Below are 16,201 nucleotides of genomic sequence, written 5' to 3'. Positions count from 1 at the left end.
AATAAAAGGATTAGCGCTGAGAATTGAGGAGCCTGTTAACAGTTTGAATGACTATACTGTAGTGTAGGGCAAGCATGTTAAACTCAAAGGCTAACATGGGCCAAATACCAAGGTTTAACTTTATGTGGGCCACACACACACACACACACACACACACAAAAGCTTAAATTTTCATAGAAACATAAGTTTATTTTGGTAAAGACATGCTGAATACAAAGGGCTGAAATAAATGAGTGATCGTTAACATAAAATAATAGAACATTTTAATAAAAACTAATATTTTTTCTTAAACATGAATTTACTAGACACCGAATAACTGCACAAATTAATAAGCATAACGCAAATAAACCTATTTTTCTTGTTCTTCAAAAGCAAAATATTTCCTATTGTGTACACCAAACAAGTCAGTACAAGACTAATGATGTGACAATTAGCTGCTAAAATATTTGCTGCTAGTATTAGCAGAGATAAATGGTACACCTGTGCTTAAGGCCCCTAAGGGAAATGAATGCAACACGATTATAGCAATCAGTCATTAGCAAACGTTGTAGTTCATTACTAATAATTATGTATAACAGGATATTGTAAAAATTAAGTTAGGAAATTTTTGTTAAAACATTTATTATACCGTATTTTTCGGACCATAAGACGCACTTTTTCCCCCCAGAAGTGGGGGGAAAAAGTCCCTGCGTCTTATGGTCCAAATATAGCCTACACATATATTATACTTAAAAAAAAAAAAAGTTTTTTTACTTGCCCGGCTCTGTGTGGTCTCTGTGTGCTTGCCCGGCTCTAAAATGGTTCTAAATGCTGCTGTTTACTTTACAGGGTTGATTACATGTGTTTATGACTGTGATGTTGGGTTTTAATGCACATAAAATATTTTAGGACACTATTTGTTTCAGAATCTTTTTTTCTTCATTTCCCTTCTCTAAAAACTGGTGCGTCTGATGGTCCGGTGCGTCTTATGGTCCGAAAAATACGGTATATCCTTATATTGGATGGGCCATAAAAATACTCATTGTGGGTCGAAAGTTTGTCATGCTTGCTGTAGGGTATAGTCAAGGTATGGAAGGTACAGAGGAGACTGATAGGGAGAAAGGCGAACTTTCAAAATGATGGAGATCTAGTTGAAGGTTGGTGTATTTGGATAGGGGGTGAGATATCTGGGAATGTTGACATTTAAGATTTGAGACGTGGCACGGTTACAGACAAAAGTCCAAGATGTGGCTTTTGAAGTGCATGACTGAAGCACAGTAGAAGAAAGAATCATTGGAGTTAAGGACTCCAGAATTCAGCCTAGATGCTAGAGGATGTGGCTTGTTCACATGTGGACACGTCCACATGTATATTGAGGGCCTGGGAGAGAGAAGGTTCCAAAGTTTTGAGCGAATGAAGGGCAGTGCTTAGGTGACAGAGGACTGTGGGTCCGGGTAGAGATGACCTGGCAGGATGGTGGAGCCTCACAGTAGTAATACTTCGTGGACTCGAATAGAACAGTGAGATGAGTGAGGTCGAGTTCTAATATATTTCTTTGTATCATTTTCTCCTCCCATCATCATAGACCCTTTATTTCTTCCGCTCTTTCTACTTAACTATTTACTGTAAACCTTTAAAAAAGAAATAGCTTTATCTGTAGGAAATAACTAACTAATAAGGCCTTGTTGAATTCAACAGCTGATTGTCTAATTTCATTGTGGAGACTAATGAGATTGGTTTCCTGGGGCAGGAGGATTCAGACATTCGAACACTGCAAGCCAAAAACCGCAAGTTGGCAGAAATGCTGGATCAGCGGCAGACCATTGAAGATGAGCTCCGGGAGCACATTGAGAAACTGGAACGGAGACAGGCCACTGACGATGCCTCCCTGTTGATTGTCAATCGGTACTGGAGTCAGGTAGCTAACTGTTTGTTTGCTCAGATTTTTATTTGAGCATTTTTGTTCCTCGGAGCAGCACTCTCTTGATTTCCAAAGCTGTGTCTTTGTTTTGTTATAACTGCCAACTTTGTGTCATTTTGTTTTGTTTTTATAACTGTACCTAATCTTCTCCAGTTCGATGAAAACATCCGTATCATCCTTAAACGTTACGATCTGCAGCAGGGTTTGGGGGACCTCCTCACAGAGAGAAAAGCTCTCATTGTGCCTGAACCAGAGCCGGACTCTGACAGCAATCAGGAACGGAAAGATGACCGGGACAGAGGTGAGTACTGTCAGGGACTTGCCACTGCATGCTTTTATTATTATTATTATTATTATTATTATTATTTCTTTTTATTTACTTTTCTTTGAAGAGCCTTGCTTTGAGGCTTTCCATTTGAGAGGAAAAATGAGTTTTGATATTTCCAGTTGATTAATTTCATGGGGGTGGGGTGCTTCTTTTTCCCTCTTCAGGGGAAGGACAAGAGCCAGCCTTCTCTTTCCTTGGTACTCTGGCCAGCAGCTCCAGTGAGGAGATAGAATCTCAGCTGCAGGAGCGCGTGGAGTCCTCCCGCCGAGCTGTGTCCCAGATCGTAACCGTCTATGATAAGCTGCAAGAAAAAGTGGAGCTCCTGTCCCGGAAGCTAAACAGTGGAGGTGAGGCCAGAACCAGGAGAAGGGGAGCAGGCGGAGGGATAAGAACTCACCTTTGCATGCTAATTTGTTCTCACATATTTATTTTTCACTAAATTTCCTGGAATCCTAATGCTTAATGTTACTGGTTATGTCCTTACGGTGACATGCTGGCATTTTTTGAGTGCTTCACATTTCGAGCCACATGACAGTCCTGTAAGAAGCCGAGGAAAGATTTTATCAGCCCATTCTGATACTCTATAAATTAGACACTTTTAGAAGTAGCAGAATTAATTTTATTACTGAAGAAATAGCTCTGTTTCTGTATATTTCTGTAGTGTTTGCCATTAATTTATTAGTGGTAAGTATTTTAAATATTGGTAATTATATTTTTAAAAAACTTCTTTGTTGCCAAAACTGGTTTGACTCAGTTGCTAGAGCGTCGGTCTGCGGACTGAAAGGTCCCAGGTTCGATTCCGGTCAGGGGCATGTACATTGGTTGCGGGCACATCCCCAATGGGGATTGTGCAGGAGGCAACTAGTTGATGTTTCTCTCTCATCGATGTTTCTAGCTCTGTATCCCTATCCCTTCCTCTCTGTGAAAAATCAATAAAATATATTTTAAAAAATTTCCTTTGTTGATTAGATATTGCTTTTTTTAATTTCAAAGAGTAAGATTTTTAAAAATATTTTATATGTTTTTTTAAAAAAATACGTTTTTATTGATTTCAGAGAGAGGAAGGGAGAGGGAGAGAGAGATAGAAGCATCAGTGATGAGAGAGAATCACTGATTGGCTGCCTTCTGCATGCCCCACGCTGGAGATTGAGCCCACAACCCAGGCATGTGCCTTGACTGGGAATCGAACTGTGACTTCTTGGTTCATTTATCCACGCTCAACCACTGAGCCAAGCCGGCTGGACTATGTTCTTTATTCTTGATGACTTTATATGTGCTCAGTTGAGCAAGGAAATTTCTGCCCTCCAGCCTCCTTCTCTCCCAGCACAGAGATGCTTCATGTTGGTATTAGTGAACAATAGGAATTTGTGATAGCCTTATAAAATAGAATTTTATTGTTGTTAAGTCTGACAGATTAGAGATGCCTCTGTCTTCTAAAACTAAGTGTTTTAAATAATTCTGCCTTATCTGAATAAAGTTGTAGAAACTCCCAATTTCTTTTATTAAGGCATTTTGACTCCATAGAAAGGGATGCGAGTTAGGTGACCTTGACTATGATCATTTCCTCATGAAGGTCACCTCATCTCTGGGTAATTAATCTATCTTGCGAAGAGAATGAAAACCTGCCTAATTCTTGAAGTTTTCTAGAGAACAAAGTGAGATTTCATGTTAATGACTTGGTGGGATATGCAGTTCTAAAAGGTGATGGAGCAGATGCTAACCCGAAGTTCTCCTCCCTCAGATAACGTGACAGTGGAGGAGGCAGTGCAGGAGCTGAACTCCTTCCTTGCACAAGAGAACATGAGGCTGCAGGGGCTGACGGACCTCCTTCAGGAGAAGCACCGCACCATGTCTCAGGAGGTACTGGCCTAGTGTCCTGTGACAGACATTGACTCAGTTCTGAGCGCTGCAGAGGTCAGCTTACTCCAGAAAGTCTCTTTACATTGAGGAGCATGTAGGACAAGCTAAAGCATTGGACGGCAAACGCATTAGTCAACAGAACCAAATATCAGCAGTACAATTGAAATTTCTTTTGAGAGCCAAATTTTTTAAACTTAAACTTTCTCTAACGCCACTTCTTCCAAATAGACTCACCCAGGCCGTGGTATTTTGTGGAAGAGCCACACTCAAGGGGCCAAAGAGCCTCATGTGGCTCGCGAGCCTTAGTTTGCCGACCACTGCGCTAAAGCAACCAGTTCAGAGAAATCAAAATCTGAGATAGGTAAAAGGAAGAAAATCATTGAATGTTTCTCCTACTCTCTTCCTGTTTTTTAAACTGACATTTTAGGATCTTAGTCTTTAGGAAGAAATACTGTCATGGGGATTTTGCAAAACAACACACCAACCCCCCCAAATAATGAACTACCCGAAATATAAAAGACCATGTATAATGTTACTGAGGAATGGGTTGGTAGAAATTCATCTGAGAATGGGGCAATAGGAACTCCTGCATTATTGATGACGTAGAACTTGAGGAATGTAGGTTTTTAGTCCAAATGTGGACATAAATGGTGCATGTTCAAACCACGATTTGGTTATGTGCTTGTTTATATAAAACTAGAGGCCTGGTGGCCCGAAATTCATGCTCTCGGGAAGGGGGGCTCCCTCAACCCCGATTGCATGAGGGCTCAGGCCAGGCCGTGGGACCCCACCGGTGCACAATTGGGGCCAGGGAATCAAACCCACAACCCTTTGGAGTTCCAGAGAGTGTCTGGCCCATCTCACTCAGTCCTGATAACCTACCGGTTGGAGCGTCTGTCCCCTGGTGGTCAGTGCACATCAGCGAGTGGTTGAGCAGCCTTAGAATATCATTAGCATATTGCACTTGAATTGGTTGAATGGATAAAATTTGTGCCCTCAGGCAGGAGTTGGGGGAGGGGGGGTCCCTCAGCCAGGCCTGCGACCTCTTACAGTCCAGGAGCAGGCCTAAACCATCAGTTGGATATCCTTAGCTCTGCCTCCGAGGCAAGAGGTTCCTGCCACAGCTGCCTGGCTTCTGGCTGAGCAGCACTCCCTCCGTGGGAGCGCACTGACCACCAGGGGGCAGCTCCTGTCAACACTGGTGGTCAGTGCGCATCATAGCAAGCAGCAGTTCTGCCCTTCGGTCGATTTGCATATTACCCTTTTATTATATAGTATTGGACTATCATAAAAAAATAGGGTAATTGCCCTGGCTGGTGTTGCTTAGTGGTTAGAGTGTAGCTGCACTCCAAAGTGTTGTGGGTTTGATTCCTGGTCAAGAACACATACTAGGTTGTAGGGGCACACACAGAAGGAAACCAGTCGACGTTTCTTTCTCTCCCCTCTTCCTTCCTTTCCACTCCCTAAAATTCAATGTAAAAAGTGTAGGAAAAAAAAAAAGACTAACTTTGTGGTCACGTTTTAAGACAAACTATTTGCTACCAAGATGAAAGAACCTCCCTCTTCCAGGCCTCTCCCAAAACTCAACTTAGCTTTACAAAGCTAGAGAGGCACATTACTTTGCTCAGCTGAGCTGATGTCCAAGATGGCTCTCGTGGCTTGTGTTACTGCTACCAGTCAGCCTCAGTCCACCGGAACTCCTGCATGTTGTTCTCCAACGTGGCAGTTTCAGGGTAGTTAGACTCCTGGTGTGGCAGATGGCTTTCAGAGAGTGACCCGCAGGCAGAACCTTCACGGCCTTTCAGACGTAGCCTCAGAGTTATGTACCATCATTTCCACTGGGCCTCTGAAGCTGACTCAGCTTAAGATGAGGAAACAGTGATCCCACCTCTTGACTGGCGGACTATCAAAGAATTTAGGGGCCACATTTTATTTTTTATTTTTATTTTCATTTTCGTTTTTAAAATACATTTTTACTGATATCAGAGAAGAAGGGAGAGATAGAAACATCAATGATGAGAGAGAATCATTGATCAGCTGCCTCCTGCACGTCCCACACTGGGGATTGAGCCTGAACCCAGGCATGTGCCCTTGACTGGAATCGAACCTGGAACCCTTTAGTCTTCAGGGCAGCACTCTATGCACTGAGCCAAATCAGTTAGGGCATGGGAGTGGGGTGGCACATCACATTTTAACACCAACATAAAGGATATGCATAGATTAATGTGAACATGTGACAGATTCATAATTAAAGCATTAAATAGTATTAGCTGGTGTGTAGTTCCTAAATAAACAGAGAACACCAAAGATTTTTGCATGTATAGTACCTGATTCAAGATTGTCCTGGGTGAGCTTAAAATAGAGAATGGGAGCTTTCCTTTTGTTCTCTTTGGATATCATTTGTAGAAATGAGAAGGGAAAGTTGGGGGTAAAGACAGGTGTCTTTTCTGACTATTCATTTGAGTTTTTGTCTCCTATACTATGTGTTTGAAAAAAATAATGTTATCTTTTGTTTCTTAAAAAATACACGTTTTCCCTAGCCAGTTTGGCTCAGTGAATAGAAGCAGCAGCCTGGGGACTAACGGGTCCCAGGTTCTATTCTGGTCAAGGGCACGGATTGCAGGCTATTCATGCCCAGGTTGCAGGCTCAATCCCCAATAGGGGGTGTGCAGGAGGCAACTGATCAATGATTCTCTCATCATTGATGTGGAGGTGTCCCCCCCCCCCCCCATTTTAAAAAATACATTTTATTGATTTTGTACAGAGAGGAAGGAAGAGAGATAGAAAGTTAGAAACATCGATGAGAGAGAGTCATCGATCAGCTGCCTCTTGCACACTTCCCACCGGGGATATGCCCGCAACCAAGGTACATGCCCTTGACTGGAATCGAACCCGGGACCCTTCAGTCCCCAAGCTGACACTCTATCCATTGAGCCAAACCGGTTTCGGCTCCCCCATTTTTTTATTAAGGTATTACATGTGTACATATCTTCCCATTGCCCCCCAACCCCATCCCCTATCATTGATGTTTTATCTCTCTCCCTCTCCCTTCCTCTCTGAAATCAATAAAATTTTATTTTTCTAAATTACACATTTTCTAATGGGATTCTGTTCTATCTAGAGAGACGATGTTTCCCAGAGGTAGAAGAAGTATTGAATCTTAAGTAGTCTTCCTTAAATAAGAGTTCTTATAGACTTCCATGGTTTTCATGATTGTAACTGACTCAGAATGGTTAAAAGAGCCTGTTGTTTCACTTTTATACTCAAGCATTGGGAAGACGGTATTGATGTGAGGCATTGCTTTTCTAACTTGGTTTTGTTTCTTTGTTTTTTTCCATGCTTATTTGAATGCCCATCTTTGGGATGCAGTTCTCCAAGTTGCAGAATAAAGTGGAGACAGCTGAGTCACGAGTGTCTGTCCTAGAGTCCATGATTGACGACCTGCAGTGGGATATTGACAAAATTCGGAAGAGGGAACAGAGACTCAACCGACACTTAGCAGAAGTCCTGGAACGGGCAAGTGCTGTTTCATTCATAGTTTGGAGACTAGAATCATTTTCAGGAGTCTGCTCAGAAACCATGGACTTGGGTAGTAGTTTTTTTTTAGGGAAAAACATCTTCCTTTGAAAGTACTTTGCTTACCAGACTGAAATCTCGGGGTCCTTCACTAAAGAATCTTTGTCTTCTCTATAGGTGAACTCAAAAGGTTACAAGGTATATGGAGCGGGGAGCAGTCTCTATGGCGGCACAATCACTATCAACGCCCGGAAGGTAAAGTCTAACTCACTCAGGACGTGATTTTTATTGGTGTCAGTGTTGTGCCAGGTACCTGGGATTGTGTTCACAAGGGTTTTGCCAGAAGAGTGGATCACTGAAGATGGAAACTTGGGAATGGGAATGCTTTAAAAATTCTTTGTTCCCATTTTACTCTTCTCCTTCATCTCTCCAGTTTGAAGAAATGAATGCAGAGCTTGAGGAGAACAAAGAGTTGGCTCAGAACCGCCACTGTGAGCTGGAGAAACTTCGGCAAGACTTTGACGAGGTCACCACACAAAACGAAAAGCTGAAGGTAGGAGACACACCTCTGATGGGGAGTAAACGGAAACGTTTTTGCTGGCCAACTCTTGTTCCTACTTGTGAATCCTCAGAATTTATGAGGGAAATTGGTATGTTGATTTATTTCCTTATATATTTCCTTAAGTATTTGTACCCTTAGGAGGATAGGTCACTCACATTGTCAGTAAATGCCAAAGGGGGCACAGCATTTGGCTCTGAGTTTCCAGCTGCCAAAACGGAAAGAAACCTGGTCTGTGATCCTGTTGGTTTTCAGATCTGCCCATTGGGATTTACTTTCCCAGGTTCTTGGGGAGAAGAAAGTGGATTCTGAAAGTCTTCCATTCCTCTTTCAATCACCATCACCTGTCTTTTGTAATTTGATTGATTTCTAGGAAAATAAAGATGTTTGAACTGAAAAACCACAAAACAATCTGAGTTAAATTAGTGGAAGCATTTGCATAATTCAAGCAGGCAGTTATATTTAGGAAAAGCATAACTGTTTTTGATTGAATGTCAAAAACCTTTTTCTGTGTGATTATTATTAAAGAGAACAAGTTTGTGATTGGGATCCTCAACTATGTTCTTAAAGTAAGCATCCTGAAAATTTCATAGTGCTCATCTTTGTTCCTGAATCTGGCAAATTTCATAGTGCTCATCACCCCCTGAATCTGGCAAATTTCATAGGACTTTTCTAGAGTCCTTGGATCTAGGCTGACACATAATGTAGAACACTTATCAAGTAAAAACAATTCTTGGATGGAAGAATACAGGTACAAGGTACTACCTCTTTGGTGATCTGATTTAATTTTGGGTAGATTTTACATAACTAGAGGAGTGGGTAGAACTACTTTATAATCTTCATCAAGTGCAGGACATCAATGAGTTTAACATTTTTTTGTTTTTGTTTTTTCTTTCTTTATTGATTAAGGTATTACATATGTGTTCTTTTCCTCCCAGAGTTTAATGTTTTACTTCCTGTGTAGTATTGAGGGCACAGATGCTAGATTCTGCTTTGACTTTTTTTCTTTGGATCCCTCTAAGGTGGAACTGCGGAGCGCAGTGGAGGAAGTGGTTAAGGAGACTCCAGAATATCGGTGTATGCAATCACAATTCTCCGTCCTCTACAATGAGAGCCTACAATTGAAAGCGCACTTGGATGAGGCTCGGACCCTGCTCCATGGCACCAGGGGGACCCACCAGCGCCAGGTGGAGCTCATTGAGGTAACAGCTAGCTTTGTCTTCTGTATATAAGCTTTTCTGCCTCAAAAATTTTTAATTCTATTTTCTCATGCAGTTAATCTGTTATGCATTCAGCAAATACTTATAGAGTTGCTGTAGGTCTTGCCTCTGCTAGATGATGGGCATCTTGCCATCAAGAATCATACAGACTAGCCCTAACCAGTTTAGCTTAGTAGATAGAGCGTCAGCCTGCAGACTGAAGGGTCCTGGGTTCGATTCCGGTCAGGGGCATGTACCTTGGTTGCAGGCACATCCCCAGTGTGCAGGAAGCAGCTGATCAATGTTTCTCTCTCATCGATGTTTCTAGCTCTCTATCCCTCTCCCTTCCTTTCTGTAAAAAGTCAATAAAATATATTAAAAAAAAAAAAAGAAAGAAAAGAATCATACAGGCTAGTGGGGAGAATCACAGCCATTAGAATGCAGTGTGGTACAGTGGAGGCATATCCCACATTTGCAGTGATAAAGGAGACAGCATCTGATTTGACTATGGAACCTTCTAGATTCCACTTGCCAAAGTGAAGTATGAAATTTAAGAATAAATACAAGTTTACTGGTAGATAAAAATATGGGCATTGAGCAGTGAGAATCACAGACATAAAAATAGGTTAGTGTGAGTGGAGCCTTATGTGCATGATGGAGAATAGTGGGTAGAAGCTGTGTCTCTGCTACAAGTCATTATAACTATAGAAAAGTCTTCAAAGAAAAAAAAAAGTTGATTTCAGAAGAAGGGAGAGGGAGAGACAGAAGCATCAATAATGAGACAGAATTGATTGGCTGCTCCCTTCTGGGGTTTGACCCAAAATCCAGGCATGTGCCTCACCTCCTGGTTCATGGGTTGAAGCTCAACCACTAAGCTACACCAACTGGGCTAAAGGCAGAAACTTTTTATTTATGCGTTCACTTCTGTATCTTCTATAGTTCTTAAGATAATGTTTTTTTATAATAGTTTTTTGCTGTATTTCTGTCAAGTGAACTGAATTTAATGTAGTGTATCTTATTTTACATATGTTTATATTATGTTTTATTGTTTAGTTCTCCAATTAAATTGTAACATTCTCAGAGTGAGGGGCCATTTCTTTTATTTCTTTAGTATCCTGCTGATTTTCAAATCAGTATTTAGTAGTCGTCTAGTGTACATTAAGTATTGATGAAATTGGAACTTTTTGGAGTAATCTCTTTTTTCTTTGTATTTTTTCTTCTTCTTTTTTGATCCATAAAGATTGAATTTAGGGTATAAAACATGATGATCTTTCCACACTTTGATAAGAATTTTTTATTTTTATTTTTTTTCTCTGGTAGCGAGATGAGGTTAGTCTTCATAAGAAGCTGAGGACCGAAGTGATCCAGCTAGAAGATACCCTGGCCCAGGTCCGCAAGGAATATGAAATGCTGAGGATAGAATTTGAGCAGACCCTTGCTGCCAATGAGCAAGCAGGTACAGTTATTGTTGCTCCCCCTGCACTTTGCTGCAAATGCTTTCCTTGAAAGACACAATGTGGTCTCCAGGACTTGTTAGTACTAACTGGAGCTCAGAAGTCCTAGAGGACCTAAAATCAAATCCTGTAATTCATTTCTGTTCTCAGCCTGTGTGTTTATTTTCAACTCAAATTGGCCAGTTTTGTTTTTATTTTCTGAGAAGGACTCTTGGCAATTCTCCCCATTTCTTAGAGGTCCCTGATGTGTTCTGTCCTCTCTCCCCTTATCACAGTTCTTCATAACATTGCTGTTGCTGTGTTTAAGGCCCCATAAACCGGGAGATGCGTCACCTCATCAGTAGCCTCCAGAATCACAATCACCAGCTGAAAGGGGAAGTCCTGAGGTATAAACGGAAATTGAGAGAAGCCCAGACTGACCTGAACAAGGTAACTGGGATTAGTAGAATAAGTATTATTTCCTATTCAGTGTGTAAAGCAGTTGTCGAGTAAGGAAAGCAGTGTGGTTGCCATAAGTGATGTGCTTTTTTCATTTCTCTGTCCCCCCAGACACGTCTGCGCAGTGGCAGTGCCCTCCTGCAGTCTCAGTCTAGTACTGAAGACACTAAGGATGAGCCCGCAGAGGTGAAACAAGATCCCGAAGACTGGTCTGCCCAGTCCTCCGCATCGAAGGCATCTCAGGAGGAAGCCAACGAAATGAAGTCCAAACGGGATGAGGAAGAGCGAGAACGAGAAAGGAGGGAGAAAGAGAGGGAGCGAGAAAGAGAGCGGGAGAAGGAAAAGGAGAGAGAACGAGAGAAGCAGAAACTAAAAGAGTCAGAAAGAGAGAGAGATTCTGCTAAAGAGAAAGAGAAAGGGAAACATGAAGATGTAAGGAAAAAGGAAGCAGAAATTATCAAACAATTGAAGATTGAACTCAAGTAAGAGCAATGTTTACGTAGTAACTTTCTGATTCAAAAGCTAAGGTTAGGACATTACTCAGGAAATGTTCCCTGGATGGCATGGCTTATCTGATAATTGTATCACTTTGAGTGTAACTAAATGAGCAGTTAATGTGGTCTCAGTTCTTGATCAAATGTACATACAGCCACAATGACCTACATGGCTACTGTGGAGTCCAATTCAGTGCTCAGGTCTCAGTAAACCTGGTGGTTGTGGCCTTATTTTTCATCCAGATTATGTGAAGGGGTGTCATGATTGAAGTAACACTCCTGAGAATTATTGAAATTAACTACTGGCAGATCACTAGCATTAATTGTAATTTAACTTATATTAGGTAGAGTATGTATCACTGTTAGAATAATATTGATCTGTTTACCTGGCAGTTAACTAGTTTGGTACATATTGGGTCATTTTAAGAGATTTCTAGGCAGGCTTTAAATCAGTTTTACAGTCCATGAAACACCGTATAACCTCACACATCGCCCCTGCTCTTCCTGTTTAATTCATAACTGTCTGGTAGAACTGGGGACTTCCTGCTCCCCATTGGTCATGGTTGGGCCTTTTATTGATATTTGGATTTGAGGGACCACTGTGCTTAAAATGTTTGAACTTCTTTGGTACCTGAAAGTATAGTTAAGAGGTTTGATAATTTAGTAAGAGATGAAAGTTTCGTCTTTGGCTGATGGTTAATCACTTACCTATCAAATCTAGGAACAGAACTATATTTTCAACTTTCTTTCCCCTCCCTTCCTCTCGGCCTCTTTAAGACAGATTTTTTTTCAAGTGTGGTTCAGAATCATGTGGGTGACTTATTTAAAATACAACCCTGGATCCCTGACCAGACGTATTGACTATCAGTTTCTAAGAGTGAGGACCCAGAAATGTGCCTGATTAATAAGGGCCACAGTGTTTATTGATAACTTTGGAACCTGGTCTGAAGGGAGAAATGATTCCTTTATACAGCTTACTTTTCTGTCCTTCCTAAGTATATCCGGAAGTCTCTTGATAGTTGCAAAAGTTTTGTCTGTTAGAGGTGTGATGTAAAGTGTAAAATAGAACTGCTGCAGAATAATTTTGCTCAATTAGAAATTCCCTTGTTCTGATGTCTTTTGTTTCTCGTCACACCATCCCCCTTCCTCTGCCACCCTCTTCACAGGAAGGCACAGGAGAGCCAGAAGGAGATGAAATTGTTGCTAGACATGTACCGCTCGGCCCCAAAGGAACAGAGAGACAAAGTTCAGCTAATGGCAGCTGAGAAGAAGTCTAAGGCAGAGGTAATCTAGCCTGCCATTACCTGTCATTCAGATTAAAATCATCATTTGTGGGATTTTTCTTCACACTTCTGAAGGCTATGGTTTCTTTGTTTTTAAAGTTAGAGTTTAAAACTTAGCAACATTTTCTTCCCTTTCAAAACCATCCGAAATAGAGATTTCCAGATTCTCCACTAGGAGGTGGGTAAGGTCACCAGAATTACTGGGAATAGGAATAGTCTTTTCAAACCTTTGTATTCCCCCTTACCCCATATAGATCGTTATTATAATGATTCTCTTTTCTGATTACTTTTGGGAAGAATGTCTTATTTTAAATTTTGGAGTCTAGGAAAAAAGGGTGAGAACTATTTTAAAGAAACATATATATGCCCTGCTCAAAAATGTTGCTATGGAAGCATGGAGTGTTAGAATTAAGTGATGTTAAAACAGTGCTGAGATGTGTATATCATTTATCCCCTTTCATAATTCCGTAAAGGTTAGTTTGATGTTACGGGCCTTCCATCTGGGCACAGTATTAATTGATTTTTTTTGAAATTTTATCATAGCTTTTCTTTGTTTTTGTGTGATTCCTTTCCTCCTGTAGTTGGAAGATCTAAGGCAAAGACTCAAGGATCTAGAGGATAAGGAGAAGAAAGAGAACAAGAAAATGGCTGATGAGGATGCCTTGAGGAAGATCCGGGCAGTAGAGGAGCAGATAGAATACCTGCAGAAGAAGCTGGCCATGGCCAAGCAGGTGGGCACACTTTATTTAACCAGCTTTTGAAGTCAGTATTACCTGACAGGTATGTAATTGACAGTGACATTGGCTCTTTCATTTCAGTCTTTTAAAAAAATTTTTTTCCTATAAATGCTTGTTTGTTTAACATTGAAGTCTTTCATCCTGCAGTTAGTTTGTTTTATGTGTTTGTGAGACATGAAGTATACTTTAAAATGGATAACATGTTGTTCAGACATTGTTTATTGAGGGATTTATCCTATCTGTTTTGGTCTGGAATCAGGGGTTATAATGAATATAAAATTAAAACGAAAGATAGGAAATATTATATACATTTTGCTTATAAGTATATGAAACTAAGAAAAAAACATGTGCCACAAACAGATTATAAATAAATAACCAGTATGTTAACCATGGTTGTTTGTGAATCCTAGAACTATAGAGACCTTTTCCCTTCTGATAATGAGCACGAGTTGCTTTATTTTTAAGTCCCAGTGAATTTATTGACATTCAGCAAAAAGATACCAAAAATGGTTGGAAAAACCATATATGTTCACTGTGAGGAACACCTTCACTGTTTTTAAGAAATAGCAACATGACAATGAATTGAAGTAGTTTTAATGGTGACTTGATCATTAAGTACCTTGAAAAGAGTAACTTTATTAGAATCTGTGACTTGATCATTAAGTACCTTGAAAAGAGTAACTTTATTAGAATCTATATCCATTCATTTTATGAAAAGTGGGGCTTGACTCTTAAGTCTGTTGATTGCCACTTTTCTTTCTTATTTATTTATTTATTTTTATTTTTAAAAAATATATTTTATTGATTTTTTTACAGTGAGGAAAGGAGATAGATAGAGAGCTAGAAACATCGATGAGAGAGAATCATCGACCAGCTGCCTCTTGCACACCCCCTACTGGGGATGTGCCCGCAACCAATGTACATGCCCTTGGCCAGAATCAAACCTGGGACCTTTCAGTCCGCAGACCGACGCTCTACCGCTGAGCCAAACGGGTTTCGGCTAAAGAATAATTTTTAGGAAATTATACTACTATTGGTTTCAGTACAAGTAGAAAGACCCTTTATTGAATATCTTAATAGTGTTAATTGTTTCTAAAGATTTGGAGTGGAGAAGACCCTGCTAGCTATTACTGAGTCTAAAAACATGAAAGAAAAGATTGATAATTTTGACTTAATGAAGGAAACTTCCCACAAAATTTCTATATGGCAAAAATGACTGTTAGCAAAGCCAAAAGATAAATGACAAACGGGGGAAAAATAATCACAAAAGGGCTTATATTTATAATATATATTTTAAAAACTTCTAAAATTACAGGGAAGTAAACACACCAACCCAATAGAATAGGCAAAAGATAAAAATAGTTCACAGAAAAAAAAAATACAGATGGCTCTTAAACATGCAAACATGCTCATAATAACACAAATGTAAGAAAACTATGTTAAATACTGTTCTGCACCAGTCAGATTGTTGTGCAATGCTGTTGGAAAGTTTGTAGATTAAATCCAGTATTATAATTATGGAAAAGTGAGAAAATGTTAGGTTTTGAGTTAGACGTTCTCTTAATCAACTGCTACTGGATCAGTTTGCTGATTCTGAGATGTATAAAGTTTTTGTCCGTTGTGACTAACTTGGAGAACGAATCAACTAATAGTGACAGACCAATAGTCAGTGCCAGTGGCTTCAGATACTAGGGCTTCCTTTGCATTCCTAGGGCTGCCATAATGACAAAACGAAGCTTCTTGAAACTCAGTGTCTCCTTGTCAGTAGGTTAATTTATTCTGAATGAACAGTGGGGCAGCTTAGCTTCCTGTGCTACTTTTTTTTTGAATTAGAAGATTCCATTAAAATGAAGGTTTTTCCTCCTTATTTTAGGAGGAAGAAGCTCTCCTCTCTGAGATGGATGTCACAGGCCAGGCCTTTGAAGACATGCAGGAGCAAAATATCCGCTTGATGCAGCAGTTGCGGGAGAAGGACGATGCCAATTTCAAGCTCATGTCAGAACGTATCAAGTCCAACCAGATCCATAAGTTACTCAAAGAAGAGAAGGAGGAGCTGGCTGACCAGGTTTTGACTTTGAAGACTCAGGTAATTAGAATAAACAGCTTTTCAGAATTCTGTTGAAGTAGGGTAATTTCTACATGAAAATATGCACTAAAAATGATGATTGTGGCATTTTTTTATAATAGGAAAAACAAAATGAAATGTACGTTATTAGGTTACTGGTAAGTAAATTATATGTCCTTACAAAGGAGTACAGCGTACCAGCTGTTAAAACAAATATAGACCTGCTAAGATGGAAAAATGTATAAAATATACAATTAAGTGATTTGTTTTATTATCCCTTTTGTGCTAAAAATACATGTCTTCGTGTGCATGGGCTGTGTATTTTTAAAATTTCTGGAAGGTTGCATGAGAAACTAAGAGTGGTTACC

The 16,201-nt window shown here is 40.1% G+C and overlaps 1 protein-coding gene across 6 annotated transcripts in view; it reads left to right on the top strand.

The window, feature by feature from the left end:
* The window catches only part of RNF20 (ring finger protein 20), a 30,084-nt gene that overhangs the window by 6,152 nt on the left and 7,731 nt on the right, over positions 1 to 16,201 (top strand). For all 6 annotated transcript variants that reach the window (XM_036433160.2, XM_036433159.2, XM_036433162.2 and 3 more), the window contains 14 exons: positions 1,730 to 1,897; positions 2,054 to 2,201; positions 2,393 to 2,575; positions 3,970 to 4,088; positions 7,458 to 7,604; positions 7,782 to 7,859; positions 8,038 to 8,157; positions 9,186 to 9,365; positions 10,683 to 10,818; positions 11,124 to 11,245; positions 11,366 to 11,736; positions 12,915 to 13,032; positions 13,613 to 13,762; positions 15,642 to 15,854. In XM_036433160.2, coding sequence (XP_036289053.1) covers positions 1,730 to 1,897; positions 2,054 to 2,201; positions 2,393 to 2,575; positions 3,970 to 4,088; positions 7,458 to 7,604; positions 7,782 to 7,859; positions 8,038 to 8,157; positions 9,186 to 9,365; positions 10,683 to 10,818; positions 11,124 to 11,245; positions 11,366 to 11,736; positions 12,915 to 13,032; positions 13,613 to 13,762; positions 15,642 to 15,854 — 2,253 coding nt within the window. The remainder of the gene's footprint in view (positions 1 to 1,729; positions 1,898 to 2,053; positions 2,202 to 2,392; positions 2,576 to 3,969; positions 4,089 to 7,457; positions 7,605 to 7,781; positions 7,860 to 8,037; positions 8,158 to 9,185; positions 9,366 to 10,682; positions 10,819 to 11,123; positions 11,246 to 11,365; positions 11,737 to 12,914; positions 13,033 to 13,612; positions 13,763 to 15,641; positions 15,855 to 16,201) is intronic.

The sequence above is a fragment of the Pipistrellus kuhlii genome, unplaced genomic scaffold, assembly GCF_014108245.1.
Source record: "Pipistrellus kuhlii isolate mPipKuh1 unplaced genomic scaffold, mPipKuh1.p scaffold_m20_p_12, whole genome shotgun sequence".
NCBI lineage: Eukaryota > Metazoa > Chordata > Mammalia > Chiroptera > Vespertilionidae > Pipistrellus > Pipistrellus kuhlii.
This window is presented reverse-complemented; position numbering and strand designations above follow the sequence as displayed.